At 34.9% G+C, this 23,337-nt stretch overlaps 2 protein-coding genes and 1 long non-coding RNA gene across 3 annotated transcripts; all 3 read right to left on the bottom strand.

The window, feature by feature from the left end:
• Positions 1 to 2,862: 2,862 nt before the first annotated feature.
• LOC133867909 (uncharacterized) lies at positions 2,863 to 3,658 on the bottom strand. The gene is made up of 3 exons (XR_009900233.1): positions 3,638 to 3,658; positions 3,026 to 3,145; positions 2,863 to 2,928 (listed from the first exon to the last, which is right to left on the bottom strand). It is a non-coding gene; the product is annotated as an uncharacterized LOC133867909 (long non-coding RNA).
• Positions 3,659 to 3,720: 62 nt separating this feature from the next.
• Positions 3,721 to 4,370, bottom strand: LOC133868841 (cysteine-rich repeat secretory protein 1-like). The gene is made up of 2 exons (XM_062305859.1): positions 3,899 to 4,370; positions 3,721 to 3,779 (listed from the first exon to the last, which is right to left on the bottom strand). Exons 1-2 carry the CDS (start codon positions 4,368 to 4,370, stop codon positions 3,721 to 3,723), a joined length of 531 nt encoding a protein of 176 aa, XP_062161843.1.
• A 2,954-nt stretch (positions 4,371 to 7,324) lies between these two features.
• Positions 7,325 to 10,698, bottom strand: LOC133867923 (cysteine-rich receptor-like protein kinase 44). The gene is made up of 7 exons (XM_062304708.1): positions 9,762 to 10,698; positions 9,456 to 9,581; positions 9,008 to 9,129; positions 8,687 to 8,897; positions 8,314 to 8,551; positions 7,985 to 8,135; positions 7,325 to 7,890 (listed from the first exon to the last, which is right to left on the bottom strand). The coding sequence occupies exons 1-7, from the start codon at positions 10,588 to 10,590 to the stop codon at positions 7,537 to 7,539; spliced, it is 2,031 nt and encodes a 676-aa protein (XP_062160692.1). The 5' UTR covers positions 10,591 to 10,698; the 3' UTR covers positions 7,325 to 7,536.
• Between the last annotated feature and the right edge of the window lie 12,639 nt (positions 10,699 to 23,337).

Here is a 23,337-nt window from a genome sequence, read left to right as displayed (position 1 = left end):
TTATAATACCCACATGATCCTTATGCTTAGTCCATCCTGCCTCAAAAAGAAAAGCTCTACCTTTTTGCCAATTTCTAGAACTTGCATTTGAGAAATTAACTTGAACCGGATGATGATCCGAGCAACATCTAGTTAAAATATCCACCTGCACTACATTAAAAACTGAGCTCCATTCCGGGTTTGCCAAGGCTCTATCTAGCCGTTCCTTGTTAGAGTTTTGGCCATGTCTACCATTCCACCATGTAAACTTCGAACCAACAAAACCCAGATCAGCTAAATTACATTCTTCTAGAGCCTTCCTAAAAGAGGCCATTGGAGAAGAAGGCATGACTGCCTTGGTGGATTTTTCATGGAAATCACCTACACATAGCCAAGGACATGGCTGAAATTTGGAAAGATGCCAAAGGAGCTTCCAGGACTGCTCTCGCTTACACACATCCGGGTTCCCATAAAACCCTGAAAATTTCCACAAAAAATTATCTTGCTGGCTCTTAATCACTGCATTGATATGGGATTTACTAAAGTTTTGAATGTTCACCGAACAAGAATTATTCCACAACAAGATTAAACCACCACTTTTGCCAACACAACAAGATTAAACGAAGAGAGTTTTTTGTAGTGAATATTTTTTAAAACTAGTAACCACTCTGATAGGGCCAATTACCGATTATTTTCAACCGGATACCAAGGCGGTTGAACTGGCGGCTTTACACCCCTAACTGCTAGTGCTATTGAAAAGACCGAGTTTTGTGAAACGCCAATAAATGTAGAGAGTTAGAGAGTCTGGGTGGACTTGCAACGACGTACCACTGCTCCAGAACAGTCTCTAGTGTAAAATATGAAGATGTATGTCTTCGTAGATTTAGATGCACAGAAATTAAACCTCCCTACATTACATGCATCAACTCATATCATAAGACCCGGCCCTCCTTTGGGGACAGTAGTCAATATCTCCTTTTTGTGTGAATTTGTTTTCTATAATTTGGTATCTGTGCTAATTTAATGCAGTTCCTCTTCGTATGCAAATATATTTACAGTAAAAACTATTACAAGAATAGAAGTAGGATATGGTTATGGTCTTATAGAAGTACTACAGTTCCTGCCCTGTAGTATTTGCATGAAAATGATGGATCCCCTGATACTGATAGGAAGGAAATTCTGTAATCAAAATGGAAAATTCATGTTTTTAAGTGGATGCAACAACATACTCCAGTTAATCTCTTGAATGGGTAGAAGCACTTGTTGAATATTGATCAGATGCGAACCTATCCTGGCCCCAGTTGTTGAAGATTGATCAGATAAGATAGATCTCCCTAAAGAGAATGGAGGTGCTAATGGCCGAGGAAGGTTTATCGAGCTGCTTCCAAGCATGAGGACGACCAATGACATTGTAGGTCTTTCATTGGGATCTTCCTGAACACACAACAATGTGATATGGATCAATCTCAGAGCCTCACTTCCAGGACAAGTGTCGACTAAGTTCTGATCTATCAACTCCAGTCCTTTGCCTTCATTCCATACTCACCATGCCTGTTTTATGTTGTTTTTAATTATCTCAAATTATGTAGTAAGTAAAAAACTTCATATCTGAACTCAAGATACAGATGAAAAAGAAAAGAAAAGAGAGATTTACATGTGGGAGAAGGCTTTCTGCATGCTCTGGATGATAGTAGCCCATGTTCTTTTTCCCACTTATGATTTCTAGCATTATAACTCCAAAGCTGTAGACTTCGGAATTTACTGAAAATAGCCCCTCCATTGCATACTCTGGAGCCATGTATCCACTATTGGAGAAAATATTATGATTTATGGCTTCAATTAGTTGAAGAAAATGAAACCAAAAGTTCAGAACTGTTCAAAGAAACGCAAAAGAATGAACCACCCCATGCACCCATGAAAACATGTACAAAAGAGGAATGACTTACTATGTGCCCACAACTCTGTTCGTGTTTGCTTCTATTTGATCGCCATCGAAAATCCTAGCAGTGCCAAAATCAGATATCTTTAGATTCATCTCATCATCTAACAATACATTGCTTGCTTTCATATCTCTATGGATGATTTTGAGCCGAGAGTCTTCATGTAGATATAGAAGGCCCCTAGCGATCCCATTAAGAATGTTTTTGCGCTTAGCCCAATCTAGTAATGCACTTTTTTTTGGATCTGCATTGTAATAACAGGAAGGCAAATAGTTCTTTCAGATAGGAGAATTGTTCCTTGGTATTGGGGAAGAGAGAGAGAGAGAGAAAGAGAGAGAGAGAGCAAACCAAACAGGAAGACATCAAGACTAGTGTTGGCCATGTACTCATAGACTAGAAGCTTTTCACCTCCTTCCAAGCAGCATCCCAAGAGCGTCACTAGATGTCTGTGTTGAAGTTTGACAATTAACAACACTTCATTCTTGAACTCTTCGAGACCTTGTTTGGATTTTAGTGAAAGCCTTTTAACTGCTATTTCCTTTCAATTCCATTAATCAGCTTTCCCTGGAAGCATTTTAAACATTCTCAACCAAAGAAAAAATATCGCATGCTAATGGTGGACATGCATTGCTATCTGTCAACATTACGGTTCAGCTGTAGTTCATTCTCCTTCTAAAATCAAATTATCACAGCAATCTTTAGATGCCATTAATCCTCAACTATTGCTACTTAATATTTTCAAAAATGGAAATATACAATAATTTCCAAAAATGCATGCGTACAAAAGAAACTAGTCAGTCTTTTAACCTTGTAAACTGGGCCGAAACCACCTTCTCCAAGCTTATTTTCATCAGAAAAATTATTTGTAGCAGCCTGCATGGTACTTAAATTGAAGTATGCATTTCTCCACCGCTGTCTTGATCCCTGGCATGGATATTTTCGTGCTTGAAGTTTGTTGACTGTGAACCTTCGGAATTTCCTAAAATAATTTCTTGGCTTATTTCCCCTTCTGTGTAACAAATTAGATTGAGAATTAGTGGCAGTCTAGAAGTACAAATTAAATAGAATTAGGTGGCTTGTTTCCCCTTGTGTAACATGTAATCTACCTTTTTTTCTTTTCCTCCTGCCAAAGAATGAATCATACCAGAAACCCAAGAGAGCCGCAACTACTGCAATTGATGATACAGTGATGATTACGATCTTTGTTGTATTCTTTCCTCCTCCTCCTGTCTCAACAAATTGTGACAAATAAGACAAATCCATAAGCGCCTCTTTTTGCAAGGGTCATTATATCACTCTGTTGAGATGACGGATTCAGTATTTCATGAAGGTTCCAAGCAGTGAATGGCTAATACCACTAAATTTGCCGGATAAATGCAAGTTCTAAATCAAACATGAGGGAAACTTCTACTACATTCAAATTTTCCAGCTTCTTTGTCCCAATTATTCCCCTCAGTTCTGAAGACTGCCATTATCCTTGGTTGTCTTTATATCATCTGTCTATTTTTCCAATCAGCCCGTCAACTGATTTTCTTAGATCTACTATATGGTCTCTATGAAAAAATTTGATTGTCTAATACTAGTACTTAATGATCAAAATTAGGTCTTAAGATAATTGTTTCTTCTATGAAGTCAAGGAACGATCTACAAATTGGCCTATATGCATATTTTTATAAGTCCAAATTATGCAGAGGCCAGAAAAGTTGAACTAGTCTTACCATTATCGAGCAGTGGCTGTGGTGCTGGCGGCACAGGTTGGGGCGATGGCAGCACAGGTGGTTGCTGAAAGAATAAGTAGTTCTCATACCTCATATTGCAACTTAGGGCCAAAATGCGCCACCCTTGCTTCAGTTGGCAACACTGATTGGCGTCAGTAATCAATTGTCCCAAACAATTGCTGCATGAAGTGGCACTGATATCTCTAGTACATTGCACCAACCCATATCCAAACTCAGACCCACTACCCACAGGCCGGTTACCTGCCTTGAACAACATATCTGTTCTTAAAGCTTCTTCTATTAGTCCGTTCATTAGAGCTTGTGCTCCAAAATTAGCTGCATCAGGTGAAGTGGTATTCCCGATAATATTCCACGCAAGCAGCCCTGGCGATGTCGCTTCCACTCCAAAGAAATTACTATTGGAGTACCTTAACATGCATTCATCGAACCATATGGTAGCAGTTCTATTAGATGGACACCGACTTGTGATATCTTGACTCGCATAGCTGACACAGCTTTGGCAGGTACTGCTGTTAACATCACCTCGGCAGAGGAAGAGGCCGTAGATGCCATTAGAGGTATCGTTGTAGAAGCTGTAGCTTTGGGAAGCTTTAGAGGATAAAGAACCCAACAGGACTGTGAGGTTTGATTGGAAAGAAGTGTTGGGGGTTTCGTTAGATTGGTCTAGACAATAGTGGTAATTGTAGGTTGGCTCGGAATTAATGGAGCTCATAAGCGCACAGCCTGCAAGTAATAGAAAAAAGAAGGCTTTTTGGAAGAAAGGCATTATCCCTCCTAGGCTTCGACAGAAAATTGGTCCATGAACATATGCTAATTATAGCAGATTAATTATCTATACAAGAAAATAATCTTCACATGTATGAGAGAACAACTAAAATAATGATTTTGGAGGCAACCATGGACTACTTGTTCAACTTAGGAAGATAACTTTTCCGTTTGTCTCATTATAATGACAATATGGAAACGCGTCCGTCCTTTCGATTTGGAAATTCAGATGTTACGAATGCCTCCAATGGTATTAATGTTCCCATCATTACAAAATGCAATTACACTCCCATACCATCACGCTCTCGATCGCTTTCCGCGTAATGATTTCTTTTGGGGGGGGGGGGGGGGGGGTCCAAAAGTGATTTCATTTCAAATCATAAATGTATGCACATATAAATGATCTGATTTAAGCAGCCGAGATTGTGAACTATGCCGTGCCCCGTTGCCTTCAGTTTGAGTAAGGTTGCCAAGCCCACCTTTCAAGCCCATAGATAAAATGAGCCCCTAAATTTTGGGCTTGGTTTACTACAAAGCTTGGGCTGAACTCCACTTGAAACTTCTTCAATGCTTTGGATCTGCAACAATTTGACAAATATTGGACAAAGTTCTTTTTTCAAATTCTATTAAATAAATATTTCTTCACAAATATTTATTTTTTAAAAATAAATATTTCTCACGTATATTTTTAAAAATATTCATGATAATCACACATATTATAGACACAAGTCTATATATATATATATATATATATATATACTTTTTCTTTCTTTCTTTTCTTCTTTTTCTTCTTTTTTTTTTTTTTTTTTTTTTTCTTTGTCAATGCACCAGATCTCTAACATGAGCTCCAAGTTTTAATATGGCGGGCCGGCGGCTGATGTCACCTAGTCAATTGTCACCGTGGAAAGTCTCAAGTTACATTGGCTAGTTTGGATTTTGGATTTCAAAAGTATTGGATTTTGAATGTCTAGATTTCAATTCTGTAGATTTTAAAATTGATATGTATATTAAAAAAAATAAAAAACAAAATCCAGGGTCTCTTACGCCTTGACCCGGACATCTTCTGCTCCGGCCGAGGACCCTTTGACGATTTCTTTATTTTGTAAGTAAATCATTCTCACACCAAGGAACTGAAGGAAGCCTATCTCGGTCCAATCGTGTGATAGCTGTTATGGTCATTTATCCTTGCCCCAAAAAGTCCCAACAAAAATGCCGATTAGGCGAAAAAATATGACTTTTCAACTTAATTAGTTACTAATTTACTTGTAAAGCAACTTAAGGAGAAAATCATCAAGAGAAGGTGCAAGATGCTCACTTTTTTTTTTCTTTTTTCTTTTATATATATATATAAATTTCTGAGCAATACAAGCTAAGAGGGAGGGAGGGGCGACAAAATTACAAGGAAGAACAAATAGAACAAAGAAAAAAAGGAGAATTACATGGTAAAGCTCCAAAGAAATTGTTAGTAGCAGTGATACTCTCTTTTGCTCAGAAGAGTAAATGTATCTTTTCCATTTGATTTTTCCCTCTCTCTTTCTTTGCTGTTCGCCTGTTCCCAAAACAAACAAACAAACCAAAAAAAAATAAATAAATAAAATTAGAGATGTAGAAATTTCTCCTTACTTTTGCAGTTGCTGCATAAGAAACCATCAAGAAGATTAGGCAGTGCCCGCAGCGGGCCTAGTAGATGAGTAATGTTGGACATTATTTTTTTCGTTTTTCAAATTAATATAGCTCTTAAAATTATCATTAGATTTGTGATGTGTTACTATTTAAATTTTGATCCAATGGTAATTTTAAAAGTTACGTAAACTTTGAAAATATAAAATGAGGACAACCATCACCACCCTTATTCAACCCGGCCACTTCATTTTTCAATACGTACAACTTTATACCTTCTCATGAAACATTATTATCATTTCATATATAAATTCATTGTTCTTCCTTGGTCACATAAAAAGTCATGCTTATATTCTTGGTTAAGTGTGAGAATACTCTAGAATCCTTCCCTAACAGTACTTATATATACCCTAGGCATGCTTCCTAACCTCTCATTTCATCACATCTCATCAAAACCTTCTTTTATCTTATGTAAATGTGGTCCAACTCAAGTTTTTTCTATTGCTGTAATATTTCATAACTAAGAAGTATATTTTTTTTTATTTAGTTTTGATCTTTTTTTTTTTACTGTTCGTTGTGAATCCTTGGACTAATGTAACTTTTTTGTAGTACTTAAGAATCGGTTGTTCCTAATATTTGGACATTTTATTTTTCTACAACGCTGGCAGTCGATTGTAATCTATAAGTTTTGCTATGAAACAAAAAAAGATGTTCACATTTACATCTCACCCGCATCATTTCTAATTCTTCTTGAATAAATAGTATTATCCCACTAGATAATACTATTCAACCCAATTAGATAACACTAATCCCAATTGGGCTTTTTATCCTAGTCGCCGGCCCACACCTTAATCTTAATCCAAAGATAAATAAAATTAAAAAAATAAATAAAAAAGAGAAAAAAAATTAATAAAAGAAAGAAGGAAAGCGCTTGTCACGTTAGCCACACATTCTTTGTTTCCGGCCTTTTTATCCACCAACTACTCCACTTTCCATGCAACTCCCCCCAGAAAATCAGAGAAAATTTTCCATTTCCCGTAGAGACAGAAAGAAAACGTTCAGATACACGAGCATGAGTGGCAAGGCTGGTGGGGAGGAGGTATAGACCTGGAGTCAGTTGAAGAGAGGGTGCAGGAGAACTGTGAAATGGGAGCACGACCTTTGTATTGATACAATATTAAATAGTTAATTATCTAATAAATTTAAACAAATAATAAAACTATAAATTTAATTATTTAATTAACAAAACTGAAATTACATGCAATTACTACAATCAAAACGGGACAGAAGTTATTTTCAATTGGATTCAAGGACAATGTACTTTTATTTTCATCTCCCCATCAACACGTTTTTTTTTTTCGACCACCAAACAGATCTAGCTAGCAGCATACAAACAGATACAACGAACTAAATATACTACTATGGTACATAGTCATAGACCATAGTAGTTTAACTTTACAAAATATACATTCTTAATTGTAGCTTCTAAAGCACTAGCGTGGGTAGAGCTCAGTAATTGAAGCCTCGTTTATTGAGGCTTGGATGGAGTTGCTTTTTGATTTTTTATTTGACTCTGTAACTTGTGTGTTTTGCTCCCATCGGGATGTTGTCTCTGAGTCAATGCTACTACTATACATAAAAAATGCAGGTTGTGAGGGTACTGGAAGAGTGATAGAGTAGCTATTAAGCATGAGAACCACAGAAGCCATGGTTGGTCTGTCAGCTACATTTTCTTGAACACATAGTAACCCAATGTGGATGCATCTCATAATTTCAGTTGTCGAGCCAAGCCTCATTGTTTGATCTACAATATTTGAAGTAGTTCCTTCTCTCCAGTTTTTCCACGCCTGCAATATATGATTTAATTAGATGGACAAATTAACACAATATTAGACATAAAGTTATTTTAGTATATATGTTGGTTTTTATGATTGTACTTACGTAGCTTAGAAGATCCTCCACATTCTCTCCATTTCGGAAGCAATTGTTTTTCTCTCCACTCACTATTTCCAATACTAATACACCAAAGCTAAAGACATCAGACTTTACAGAGAATTGTCCATGCATTGCATACTCTGGAGCCATATATCCACTGCAAGTCAATAATATGAGTTTAATTTGGATATGGTAATAAAGCTTTCCATAATTATCTTCAAAATTGTTAGTTTCCCTTGATTTTGGGAACGAGTTAAATTTAAGTTGGAACTTTAATGTTGTTTCTTTGGTACAAAGTAAACATAAGCTCTCCCCAAATACAAAAGAATACTTACTAGGTTCCAACAATTCTACTTGTATTCCCTTGAGTTTGATCCAATAAAAATAGTCTTGCCATGCCAAAATCTGAGATTTTCGAGTTCAATTTCGCATCTAAAAGAATGTTGCTAGCTTTAAGATCACGATGAATAATACGAAGTCGAGAATCTTCATGAAGATAAAGAATCCCTCTAGCAATGCCTCCTATAATGTTGTAGCGCCTTTCCCAATCCAAATGTAAACGCTTAATTGGATCTACATATATCCATGCAAATATATGATTCAATGAAGTAAAATATGTGGAGGCGTATTAATTCAACCGGGTCGTCAACCTAAAAGATATATATATTATGAATACAATCTAAGATAAAAAGAAAAGTCCAAACATACCGAAAATGAAGTGATCAAGGCTCGTATTCGGCACAAACTCATATATTAATAGTCTTTCACTTCCTTCCAAGCAAAAGCCAAGGAGCCTAACTAGATTACGATGTTGAAGTTTAGCCACCAATAAGACCTCATTTTTAAATTCTAAATCTCCTTGTCCAGAATTTATTGATAGTCTCTTTACAGCTATAACTTGTCCATCAGAGAGCCTACCCTGTTAACATGTAATAATGAAGGGCATGTAACCACTAAAGGATTTGAAAATTAACATGTTTTGACATATATATGAATGCTACCCTTATCTATAAGATTATATAAAATTACCTTGTAAACAGCACCAAATCCACCTTGGCCGAGCTTATTTTCTTCAGAGAAGTTATCTGTCGCAACTCTAATAGTGCCAAAGTCAAATTGCAAGGATTCCACGCTTTTAATTTCATCAACAGCTTCACATAATGAACCAAATAATTGAATTAGATTCATAATTATTTAAGAGGAGTAACATAATTTTAAATGTATACACAAAAAAGCAACGGGGTTTATAATACTAATTTTTGAAATAATTTTTTATTTTTTATTTTTATCTTTTTTTCATATACCAAATGACGTAATAGTGCTTATTAATGTAATAATTTCCAGTTTCTTGTTTGAACTCACTTCGATCTCGACAGAACTTTCTCATTCAAACCTTACTTGAGGGTAGCTAAATATCGTCTTATAATATAAGTATTTCCCAAATTATATCACGTTATATTCCTAAACGTTTACTTACTTTCAAGTTTTTCTCTTGGCTTCCTCCTTACTCTGAAAAATATGCAGAAGGAGATGACTAGTACCACAAAAGCAGCAGTCGACACAACTATAATGATGACAGTCCTAGATGTGTTGCTCCCGCTCCCTGCAAAAACCATAAATCTGTTCTCATTAGAAGATTCTGAGGGTTGAGTTTGGAATTAGCATAAATAACTTTAAAGTGTTTGGAGTAATTAAATAAAGACTAATACATAAGATCAGATGTCATTTGGATTCTAATGACCCCATAATTTGTTATGTTACAAGCATAATGATATGGGGTTACCTTTTGTTGTATCAGTGTTGGTTAATGGTGGAGGAGGAGATACTGGTGGCGGAGGAGATACTGGTGACGGAGCCGCTGTCGAGTCGTAGAACTGGTAGATCTCAAACCTGATATTACAACTGGGTTCAATGACTCGCCCACCTACCTTCCCATTGCAACAGTTTGGAATATCTTGAAAAGCCCCAAGTAGGCAATTGTTGCAATCTAGCTCAGACAAATCAGGTGTACACTGTACAAGTGCATATAATGTTTGAAAGTTCGGTGCCGTAGCATTTCCTACTGCAAACTTACGTAGAGAACCACCTGCTACTGCTTGATTTCTTAGGCTTTGCAACAAGGCACTAAGATTATTGTTGAACTGATCCACGTAATTGGCAGATACGTTGTTCGAGTTCCACATGTAGAAAGCAGGACGAGTTTCCATGACACCCAAAATGGAGGTATTTGAGTATCGTAACATACATTTGTCGTACCCTCCAATTGCCTCCTTTTGATTGGGACAAATCTGCGTGATAAGAGACGTAGCATTATTGAGACAATCGCGGCAATCATCTGGGCTAACATCTCCTCTACAAAGTCCAGTTGCATATACTTGGTCAGAGTTTTGGCCATAAGAGGAATTGTAGAAGCCGTAGTCAATTTCTGTGTTGGAGGAGAGGGAGGAGAGGAGGTGATTGAGGTTTGTCTCATAGGTACTGTTGGCGGTGTAGTTGCCGTTGTCGTTGAAACAGTACTGGTAAAGGAAGGCAGCTGGCTGCGCGACTGCTTGAGCAGCGAGTATGAAAATGGCAGAGAGGAACAGAAGTAATCTTGAGAAAACCATGGCCATATGTTCCGTGAAATGGCAATGTTTAGGCCTTGAAGATTATAACAGCCTTTTATTGACAAGGGTGAGCTTGTGCATGGGCTGACTTTTCGAGTTGTACGTGTTGGTGCCATTTTCTAAGCCTCTGTGAAGTCGATGATCTTGAGACATCTAGATGTTGAATGGAAACATTCAACCTCATTTTTCTAATTACCAGCTGATCCTCGGAGAATCAGGTGAAGCATGCAAACCTGAAAAACTATTTGTTTATTTTTTTGATGAATATAAAACTATTTGTTTATTGGAAGATAACAGAAGAATTTAGGGAATTAGGTGGAGCTAGCGTGCATACTTAAATATGTCTACATTGAATGAAGACCGGGAATTTATCATGGCTTTGAATATTAATCTGATAAAAGTTATGCACGCGGTTTGATCGAGACAGAAGATATAGAGGACAAGCCACGATGTTTAAAAGGTAATATATTTTGCTCGCCCCGTGCTCCACGTATACGTTTCCATCTTCGATCTCGCGCCAAACACGAAATCTTAATTAGAGTGGTAATAATTACTAATTAGACGAGTCAAAATATCCATTTTTCTAATCTAACACTGCCAGAGGAGTAGTTATTCTTCAGTTCAAAGAATAATATCCTCTAATGGGATATGGAAATGACTATTTTAATGTTATTTTATTTCATATTTTAATATTTTAATATTTTAGAAATATGTACGTATCCATGCTTACATATATAATAACTATATATGAAAATCTTGTAGGCTTTTCTTGTTACGGAAATAATTAATTTTCTACGAAAAAAAACTATCAGGGGTCTTTCAGCAATCTGAATATTGAGTAGCGTGCCTCTCAAAGAAAAAAAAAAAATGAAAGAAGAATATTGATCATTAGTGTTCCCAAACCAAAATCAGAGTGCATGCAGACTACTGTACACATGTTCTAGCATTTGGAAATTGGAAGATACTAAAAATTGCCGAATTGCTGCATGTCAGTTGTGATTAGGGAGTGTTATGTCAGTATTGTTAATGAAGGGAAATGCTCTAGTTCCCAACTTTTTATCCCAAAAAGTGGTTCCCAAATGATGTGTCATCATCCCATGAAATGATGACACATATCCCAAAATGATAAATCACATGAGATTGTGACACATCATTTGGGAACCAAATTTTGGAAAAAAAATTTGGGATGTGTAGCACTCCTCGTTAATGAATGTTGAATAGAATTATGGTATATAGTATATTTTTTAAAAAATAATTAAATATAAAGCTTTATATATATATTTTTGTTTTTTGCGAGAAAAAAATAAATGAGCTTTTTTTTTTTTTTCTTCTTTTTGTAAAATCCTTTTTTCAATCCTAAAATATATATAACACAGTTGCAATGTCCCTATAAAATTTAATTATAAATAATCAACCATTAATAATATTACGTCGTTGTAATATATATTCTCTATAATTAAATTTTCTCAATACATATGTTATGCTTTAGTTTTTCTAAGATCACATGATAAGTATGTGAAATTAAAATTAAATATGACGAAAATTAGAAAAATATTAAGGTGGGGGTTAACGCAATTAATTCCGATCCTCAAATATGGAATTGATTATTCAAATTTAAAATTTTAGAAGAAATTATTAATGATCCTATAATTTAAGGTGAAAAGGTATAATTTACTTCTTTTTTGTGGTTTTTTTTTTTTTACTCTTGTGCTCCAACGAAGATGCAATTGATAATTCTCCCTTGTGAGAGTATCTCCATTAATTGCTTATTTATATTTTTATGCAAAATGAGACCAAAAACTCTTGTTTTTTTATTTTAGCTAACCACTTTTCAAAATGTTTATCCAATGGTTTATCTATATTTCTTCTCTATTCAATGAAATAATTGTTTTTAAAAATTTTATTCAGATAAAAATTAGACTATTTTCACCATCACCAACTCAGAATTACCAAAAATTCAGAAGATTTCTTGAATTAGACGTATCACCAAAAATTTAAACAATTAAGACAATTTCCTTAATTAGAAGAAAAGTCGAGAGTGGACTGAGCATGTTACGCTAGTTGAATACACTGTGATAATGTTGCGAAAGTGCCAAAAAATATAAAATAATATTTCTCTATTAATTGAGTATGTGCAAAAATATAGAAGAATACAAAATAATATTTATCTATTCTTATAATTTTATTTTTGGTTAAATATGCTTTTGCTCCTGAGGTTTAAAGACTTTATTTTTTGCTCAATGTGGTTCATTTTATATTGTGAATAGTACATCGTTTATGTCTAAAGACAAAGATAGTATCTTTGTCTAAAAATTTACGGAAATCCACACCAACACTTCTAAGAATTTGACACATGTCCTACGCCTAATTAAAAATTAAAAATTGAAAATAATAAAAACTTAAAAAAAAAAAAAAAAAAAAAAAAAAGAAGGGGAAGGGTGGCTTGAGCCACCCCATGGCTAATCTGGGCGTGGCCAAACCCACCCCCCCCCCAAAGAGCCTTGGGAGTGGCTCAAGCCACCCCCGTTTGGGTTAGGGGCTGGGAATGGTTCGGTTATCTTCATTTTTTTTTTTCAATTTTTTAAAGTTTTTATTGTTTTTAGTTTTTTTTTTTTTTTTTTTTTTTTTTTTTTTTTTTTTTTTTAAATTTTAATTAGGCATAGGATATATGTTAGTTTCCTAAAAGTATTGACATAGATTTCCGTCAATTTTTAAATGAAAGTTAAATGTAAGTATCAACTCTATTTTTATCCATAAATAGGGCTGAGCATAGGGCAAGGGGGTGAGGGGGCAGATTTCTGCCTTTTTTACCCCCGCCCCGCACCCTTGCGGGTTGACAATTTTCAACCCGCAACCCACATACTTTCAGGGGAACCCGTCTGGGGCGGATTCGTGCAAGGAGGGGGTGATGTGGCGCGGGGGTACGGTTCAGCGGGGCGAGGGTGCGGGTTTAAAGTTTAGCGAGCTACCGTAGGTAAAAAGGAGAGCTCTTCATGGCTGAGAGCGACGGAGTGAAGAGAACCAATGAAATTCAACACCTCCATACTCTGTTTTGCCTTTGTTTCTCTTCTCATTCGTCTGTTTCTTCACATCCTCTTATCTCTCACTAAAAGAAAAATTTCAGAACATGAGTGTCAATGAAGATTCTTTAGGTAATGATTCACATTGTTTTGAACCGAACAAACCAAGCGACAATGACTTAAAATCACATGGGGATGAAGCTGTGGATGGTCCTATTGATGAAGCAGTGAAATCAAATGAAATGGAGAGAAGTTTCATCTCTCATCAACGGGTAAAAAGTTGAACTCCATCTGGCTTGCAAGTTAAGTTCGAAGAGTAGATGGCTTGGGCAATGTCATGCAATGGAAATAAGAAGTCACAGGTAGTTTTGATGAAGGTGTGCAACGCTAAATAGTAGAGAAAAATGAAGGTGTGCCTAGGATTACGGGGTTAGAATTTTTTTTATTTTTTTCTTTCAGCAGGGAGGGGCGAGTCTCCGGAGTTTTTAAAACTCCAACCCATAACCCGTCCCGCCCTGCATGGGTTGGACAAAATCCAACTTGTACTAGTATGAAAACCTTCAAAATTGTATTTGGGGCGGGGTGCAGGTTAGGGTGGGTCAGCGATTTTTTTGTCATCCTTAACTATAAATGAGGTAACATCAAGAATATAAAATAAATCATGAGAAGAAGAAAATAAAATATTTAAAGCAAAGAAGGTCAAGCGTTTAACCCTTTTATTTTTCGTCTTTCAAGAGATTGCCTTTTGACTTTTGAGACATAACTGGCGATGGCCTTGATGGCGGGCAGGAAAGCATGGACGATACCTTTATATATATATTCTTCTTTCAATAATGACAGCTGCCTGGTTTGATCCTCTTAAGATTATTCAAAAAATTCAAAATATTATAATATACGGATGATCCAGACGTGACTGGACGACGGTGACAAACATAATTGTATGAAGGCAATTCGCTGTGTCTAGAAAGAGGTCGCTGGGCTGGTTTGACGGTTTGACATTTTGTAGGACAGTTTTTTTTTTTTTTTTTTTTTTTTTTTTTCCTAAAAGTAAAATTATTAACAATTTCAAACTCAGTAATTATTTTTTATGTACCATCACAATTAAAATTAAAAGTACTCTAAAAAAAATCACCAAACGATCGAGTCTTATAGTCATTATCTGACGATCTTCTAGTCCCTCTTTTTTTTTTTCCTCTTTTTTTTTTTTTTTTTTTTTTTTTTTTTTTTTTTTCTATTCTTTAAATAAAGAACCACTTAAAATATCAAATATTCAAAACTATTTATAGTTTTTGTCCTCCTTTTTTTTTTTTTTTTCCAAACTAAAATAAAAGACATCCATGATACATCAACAAAACTGACTTTCCTTGTATAAGAAGAGAATTACCGTTAAGTTACAAGGCCATTGAGTATAATCCGTGGCTTTCTTAAATTTTATTTTATTTTTTAAACGTAAGAAAAATTTATAAAATATATCTGTAATTGACTCTCTTAATATTTCCTAAATCTTTTTTTTTTTTCGGTAATTACATTTTCCCCATGAACTACCAACTCGATAAAAAAAGAGCAACCAACTACCACAGTTACATGTTTTTTCCCTTTTTGTTAGCCTAACTTGTGAAAATACTTAAATACCCTCACTCAATTTCAAAAATGACCTTAAATGCTCTCAACTTAAAAAAAAGAAGAAGAAAAAGAAAGAAAAGGGTACTGTCGTAGGGGGTGGCTCGCAAAGGTGGGTCCGGCCACCCCACAACCTGGGGGCCGCGCGGCCACCCTAGGTTTTTTTGGGGTGGCTGTCACCCCCTCCGGCAGCCACCCCCTTTTCTTTCTTTTTTTTTTTTTTTTTTTTTTTTTTTTTTTTTTTTTTTTTAAATATATTAGTTTTAATATTTTTTATTAATAAATTTAAACCAAATTAATAAACTAGTTTTTTTATTAATTTTTTTTTTTATCAATTGAGAACATTTTTGTCTTTTAATCAAAATTAACGTCCAAAATCGGTATATTCCGTCTATGTTAACGGGTCTGACTGACAGAATGGGGTAAAATGTGTAAAGTTGGTAGTTTGATGCTTTTTTTTTTTGTCGAGTTGGTAGTTCATTGGGGCATCGCGCATTTTTTAGTAGTTTATGGGGAAAAAGTGATTACTTCTTTTTTTTTTTTTTACGAAGAGAATAATTCTCATTAAAAGGTAAATACTTGGTCGGAAGCTACAATATTCGGATAGGACGAGGGCACTCCTCCACACCTACACTTGATCAACAAGAGTACGAAAAGCATATTTTGTCAAAAAATGAGCGGCTTGGTTAGCCTCCCTCTTACATGCTGCATCTCGAAAAGTTGAACCACATTAAGACATAGCCGAGTGTCCTCTATAAGTTGCCCGTAGCTACTCTAGCACTGAGTTGCCCTTTTTCAGAGCCGACACCACCACCCGGAATTTCCTAAATCAGGATCACTAAAAGTCCTATTTTTTATTTTTTATTTTTCCTTTAGTCTTTAGAAGTAGCCAAACCAACTTCAAGGACTATAGAGTAGGCCACCCCAGACCGGCTAGTAGTGATTCTTGTATACCCACTATACAATATACACCTCTCCTTTGATATATATATATATATATATATATATATATATATATATATATATATATATATATATATATATATAAAATCCCCTAACAAATTGGTGATGGGGAAGGTGTAGAATGGGATGTTACCTCATCTTTTTACGTTCATGGACCTCAAGATAAGCATGAATTTCGTTCCAAAAAAAAAAAAAAAAGATAAGCATGAATTTAACTCTTGACCAACAAGGCTTTGTGGAGCCCACGTGGAAAACAAAGATAGAGCCTTGTAAGGCCGGTACACATGCATTGTAAAGGTGGTTTATTAGATAATGTCCTAAATTTTAATTAGTTTGTAAGATATTTTAATTTAAATAAAATAGAGTTATTTATTTATTAAAATATTTAATGAGCATTGAGTATATAATATATTTATATGCTTTTATTTTATGATTATTATTTATCATGTGCATGTAAATGATCTTTAGATTGCATTAAATATGATCTATAGTGAGAGCAATAAGATTATTACAGAGAAGATAATAGATCATAAACCTTGCAGCTACAGTTTAATGTTCATAATCAATAATAGAATTGAGTATTTTATTTGATACGATTGTAACACGAGTCATGATATATAATCTTATGAACTGGTAACGACTTTGAATTGATGTGTTGTGCGGATTCAATGTACTTAATGGATCACCAGAGTTATTATTTCTTAAAACATCATAAAAAATAAATGATATGAAATTTCAAGACTTTTTATGAAATTAATTCTAAATCTTGAGAAATACAACAAACTCAAATGTGAAATGGGAGTCACTTTGATGCATTTAGGATCAAAATCCTCAATATGCTGGATAATCACATGTAGCATGGCTACATTGTGTGAATTACTCTATCCTTAAGAAAGAATTCAAATCTTTTGATTAAATCAAAGAGATAAGAAATCTTTCTTAAAGATAGATTTAATGGATTATCTATTCTCAGATTCTGGTCAAAGCATTCTAGTAAGAGTTACTAAAATATATATATATATATATATATATATATATATATTTAATAAAATGATATTTCACAAGTGAAAAGAATAATTATGTGATTATTAATTTTGTTTTTAAAAAAAAGATACTGAATTAACAACTCCACTCCCCTCCCTTTTTCTCACTTTTCTAAAAATAAGTCAACTTTAAAATATTTAAACTTTTTTTTTTTTTCACTTTTTGTATCACATCAAATATTTTATTTTTATTACTATTCAAATAAAAAAATAGTACAAAATAAAACTTTTTAACTTCTTCATACAAAAAAAATTACAAAATTTTCTGTGCTTGAAATCACATCAAACATATTTTCTTATTATTAAAAAGAAAAAAAAAAACAAAAGAAAGAAAGAAAGAAAAGAAAGAAAAAGAAAAAAAATAGAGAGTTCCTCCTAAATTTATCAAGGCTTAAACCTAAACCCTGGCATTTTACGGAACACAAGCCAATGTTTTCCTCAAGACTAGTTTTCTTTGTATCTGCCATTTTCATTCTCACTGCCCAAGCCGTCGCGCGGCCAGAATTTCTCTTTTATTTTTTGTGAACTCGAAAAGGGTAACTACACCGCTAATAGTACCTATGAGGCGAACTTCAATGACCTCCTCTTCTCCCTCTCCTTCAACACTGAAATTGACCATGGGTTCTACCATTCCACTTACGGCCAATACTCTGACCAAGTATTTGCGATTGGGCTTTGTAGAGGAGATGTCAACCCAGATGTTTGCCGTGGTTGCCTCAATAACGCTGTACGTGTCTCTTCTTACGGAGCGCTGTCCCCAGCAAAAGGAGGTAATTGGAGGGTACGACGAATGCATGTTACGCTACTCAAATCGCTCCATTCTTGGCGTCATGGAAACTAATCCTAGTTTCTATATGTGGAACACGAAAAACGTATCGGCCTATTACGTGAATCAATTCAACCAAGATCATAGGACCTTGTTGGAAATCCTAAGAAGTCAAGCTGCCGCAGGTGGTCCTGATCTTAAGTTTGCAGCAGGAAACGCAACCGCACCGAACTTCCAAACATTATATGCACTTATACAGTGTACACCTGATTTGTCTGAGCTAGATTGCAACGATTGCTTGGTTGGGGCTTTTCAAGATATTCCACTCTGTTGTGATGGTAAGCAAGGTGGAAGAGTCATTAAACCCAGCTGTAATATCAGGTTTGAGCTCTTCCCGTTCTATAGCCCTACAACTGCTGCATCACCCAGAAGACCAACCAATACAGATAAGAGAGAAGGTACCTGTTTCTTTATAATTATAACACAACAAATTATGTGGTCGTAAGAATCTGATTGACATCTGATGTATGTACGTAGTACAGTATTAGTCTCTATTTATCTGTAAGTTATCTATGCTTTTAAGGTTTTATTTCTTCCTAACAGAAGCAATAGTACCGATTCCAAAACTCAACCCGCAGATTGTTATAATGAGACGTACAGCATTAATATAGAGTTTTTGCAGCGGTCGATAGCAAGAGATCGTCAATATTCGTCATCAATATTATATTTGTGCTAATAGCTTCCATGGTACTAAGCATCTCCATGGGCGTCTATTTCAGTGTGAAGAGGCTAAGGAATAATGACGGAAGTAAGTTAATTTTGGTTTTGTTATTTGTTATTCAAAAAGTCAGGCTTTGCGTATCTCACAAAACTAATAACAAATTTAGAACGATGCATGTTAAAGTGTCCACATGCATCATTAAGATTTTCTTTATCTGTACATTTTAAAAGTCATAATGTCTCTTTCTTCTTAAAGTATCTTTTGAGAGTATCAATACATATGCCCATAAACTTTTCACAATGCACACAAAAGTAATTCATATATGCTTCCATAATTAATTAGATATAGTAACAAGCACAATTTAGGGAATGAAAGATTCCGTTGATATGGTGAGCACAATTTTGTCCAATATTTATTAGGATAATATAACTTCACGTAGCAAATAGTTCAATATGAGAGGATAAGTGACTTCCAATAAAACAAACAGAAATTTGTTATATTTCAAGACGAGAAATGCTAGACGTACTTAGAAATCTTTACAAAGAGAGGCTTACAAATTGAGATGGAGTCTACGTAGCATTTTATCAATTAAAAAACTTAGACACGTAGGATTCCAAGTAAAATTGGTGTTTCATCAATTAAAAAACATAGACAAGTAGGATGGAGTCTGGTTGAACTAAGCACACCGGCCGAAAACCCACCATCTCCATCCTCCCACTACCACTGTCCAGCCTATTGCAAGAAACCCACCCCATTGGAAGACGTAGGCACCTAACCCACCAAAAGACAGCAAATTGCAACTGCCAAAATACCCATCCACTCAAATACCCATAAACAAACCCCCCAACCAAAAATCCAAATCCAAAGCGCCACTGCACCGGCATCAGCCAGATCGCGGAGCTACCAACCTCCGCGCCGCCTCCCTATGGCATCGACCCACGGCAAAGGACGCCTGTAGCACTGCAAAAGCCCACGTTGTCGATTTGTGCCTCGCCACCATCCACCGAGCCGACCTTGTCGCACACATCGACCACCCTCTTCGGTGAAAGCGCCGACAGAGATGATAAAGGGCGAGGGGATCGGGTTGGCAATCCACCTGGGGGGGGGGGGGGCTTCAGATTCGAGGTGCGTCCATTCCCGAAGGCCATGGACGGCCGCGACTGGAGCTCGGGAGAGGGGAGAATGGCCGGGAGAGGATAACGGCCGGTGAAAGGGAGAATGGCTGGCGTGTTGGATTTCTTGGGCTAGCGAGAGGCCAGGGGAGAACAGCTACGGCCACAAAGATCTGGCGACAGAGAGGTTCAGTGCTTTCTAAAAAGAACAATGAAGTTTTTTTTTTTTTTTTTTTTTTTTTTAAAAAAAAAGACATCAAAATACCACATAGACTCCACCTCAGTGTGTAAATCTCATTTTGTAAAGATTTATAAGTACACGTAGCATTTTTCACTCTAGACATATGTTTCATTAAAAAGTTAATTTATTTCAGTCTCTACTCTCTAGTATTAATTGTAGAGTCCAGTACTGCTGTTGTATGCACATATTTTAAAATATATAACTATTTTAATTCATTAATTAGAGTTGACTTGTTTCTCGATCATGCGAAGCTACGAATGAAAGTAATTAAAAGCATAGAATTGGAATCCTTGCAAGTTGACCATGGTTCTGAAGCAAATAAAAAGCTTGGGCAAGGTGGATATAGTGCGATTTACAATGTAATTGATCAATATAATTTTTATCTAGAATAGTACTAATTAATTTACTTCAACAGACATGGCACTTAATTAGTGACGATTTTTAAATAATTTCAAGCTTAAACGGAATAATTTCTGAATTATAAAATATAAAATATCAATGATTATCTTCGAATCAGGATAATTTATTTCGGTTTTGGTCTGAGAATTATGAGAGCACTGATGATGACGAGGGCTTGAAATTGCTCATTTTTCTTCAATGTTTTGAGTAGAATTAATGTTTCAATTTGTTAGGTTACAATGATGATGATAATACATTATGGTTCTAATTTTGTTAGTTGGTGGTGATGATGAGAATGGTTTGGCCCGGGCCTATGGCTGGTCCTGCCAAGCCAGGCCCAAAATTATGGCTTGGTTAGATCCTAAAGAAGGGTTTGACAAGTGAAACCATAATTAGTCCCTCACTAGGTCGGGATTATAATTGATGACACTACATAATAAGGGACTTCTATATGTCCTACCTAATTATTACTATATAAAAAGTTTATAATAATTATTAATGGAAATGATTTTTCTTCAACCAAGTCTATAAATTGACACGTGTTCCTCGAGTATGTAAAAAAAAAAAAAAACATGCTTTTTCAATAACATTAATATAATTAAAAGAAATTTTATTAAATAAAATTTGAGAACTAAAGAGCACGTGATAATTTTATAGACCGACCCGGTTGGAAAAAGTTCTTCCAACTAAGTTTGAAGGAAAAAAGCTCTATCAATTTATCAATAAAAAATTATATCAAATACTTATAATAATTATAAAATAAATTTACATTCACTATAATCATTTCAATAACAATAATAAATAATAGATTTTCAAAATCATGTTATTTTTGCATTGTTTTCCTTGGTTAAGTAGTAACAGTGTAATATTCTTGAATCTTGGTTAACCACAATTCTGCAAATATGGACAAGTTGAAGGTAAATCACATAGTGGGTTCAAAGTCGTTAACTAAAATAGTAGGGGAAACTAAATTAATTTATCTCCCTCGATCTAACCATGCCACCAACAAATTTGTAATATTTCCTAGTGTTTTAATTTTTGTAATGTACGTTCTTCTTAATCTACCATTGAGGTTCAAGTCGTTTCCCTTTCGGAACCCAAAATAACAAAAATATCCTTAATAAACAAATTTTTTTAAAAAAAATATAAAAATGATAAAAATTCAGAAAGACCTAGAAGACAAAAAAAAAGAAAAAAAAAAGTAAGAAATAATTTTATTTTTTTTAATTTTTTTAGAATTTTTATTAGGACTATTTATTTTTTATTTTTTGTATTTTTGGCGTGGAAGTGGGATATTAAAACCCCAATGATAAATTGGAGGAGACAGCAAAAACTAAAAATTTGAAAAGGACATTACAAATTTGTTGGTAAATAGTTAGAGGGGGATAAATGTGCTTTCCACAAAATAATATGTATTGATGTATATATGTTCCTATTTTCTTAACTATTAATTTCTTTATATATAGCATGTAATGTTTTTTAATTGGGTTCATAATGATATAGAGGTACACTCAGATCATTAGGAAGAAGCTAAGTAGCATGCGGAAGAAGAAAGATGGATCTTTTGTCACTCCCAATATTAAAGAAGAAGAAAATGAGGTAGGCAATTTATTCAATTTCTACACAATAATAATTTGTTAAATCTTTATTTACTTTTTGAATTTAACTAAACAAATTATGCAACAAATTTTCATGACTTTGTTTGTGCAATCAATGAAGATCCAAGAGCTTATATCTGATCTCCCTATGCCCGATGAATTCTCGGAGAGTGATGATTCAGTCAGTCAACTCTTGAGAAAGAGGTTAAGGTCCCTGAGAGGGTTGCGACACTCTATGATACCTTCCTCGTCCTCTTCATCAAGCTCATCCCAGCTCGTGAGTCAGCTCAGTACGTAGTGAGTTGGATGAGTATAAGCGGAGGTGTGAAGAGGCAGAGAGAAAGGTCAACCGACAGCGAGAGAATATAAGCTCTGTGCGTAAAGAGATGCAGGAGGAAGTGAACTCCATGAAAAGACAACAAGCACAGCAGCTGCAAGAAATGGAGGCCAAGCAGAGACAGATGGAGCAGAAAATTGAGTTCCTCCTATCACAACTCCAACTCCCTAGAGACCCTCCTACATAGTTTTGTTTTTTTAGTGAAAAACATATAATTAATTCACATATATTTCTAAGAAAATTATTATTAAGAGAACACTTTTACACTACCAAAAAAAAAAAAAAAGGTTTTTGAGCCGTTTTTGTTAAAACGACTTTAATTGGAGCTGTTTTAACAAAAAAAAAAAAGTCTCAAATTAGAGACTTTTTTTTTTTAAAAAAAAAAAAAAAAAAACATCGTAGTGCATCGGTCCTATCTATTGTGATACGAATGTTCGATCAATCAAACTTGACATAATGAATATTCGATCTAACGAGCGATTGATCCTAAGTACTAGTCCGATCGATCAGATCATATGATCGATAGAAGATCTTATCGATCCAAGTGTATTACTTTAATTAATTAAACATCCAATTAATCCTAGTTAGTACATTAGTCTGATCAATTGTGATAGAGTTCTATCAGTCAAACTTGACACAGGGAAAGTTCGATCTAACGGGCGATTGATCTTAAGTACTAGTCCTATTGATCATGATAAGATCATAGGATCGATAAAAGATCTGATCGATCGAACATCGAATTAATCCTAATTAGTGTATTAGTTTGATCGATTGTGATAGTGTTCGATCAATTAAACTTGACACAATAAAAGTTCAATCTAACGGGCGATTGATCCTAAGTACTAGTCATATCGATTGTGATAGGATCATATAATTGATAGAAGATCTAATCGATCCAAGTGTATTACTTTGATCGATCGAACATCCAACGAG

The sequence above is a fragment of the Alnus glutinosa genome, chromosome 5 (genome assembly GCF_958979055.1).
Source record: "Alnus glutinosa chromosome 5, dhAlnGlut1.1, whole genome shotgun sequence".
Lineage (NCBI taxonomy): Eukaryota > Viridiplantae > Streptophyta > Magnoliopsida > Fagales > Betulaceae > Alnus > Alnus glutinosa.
The sequence above is the reverse complement of the archived record's forward strand: the minus strand, read 5'-3'. Positions and strand labels throughout refer to the sequence as shown.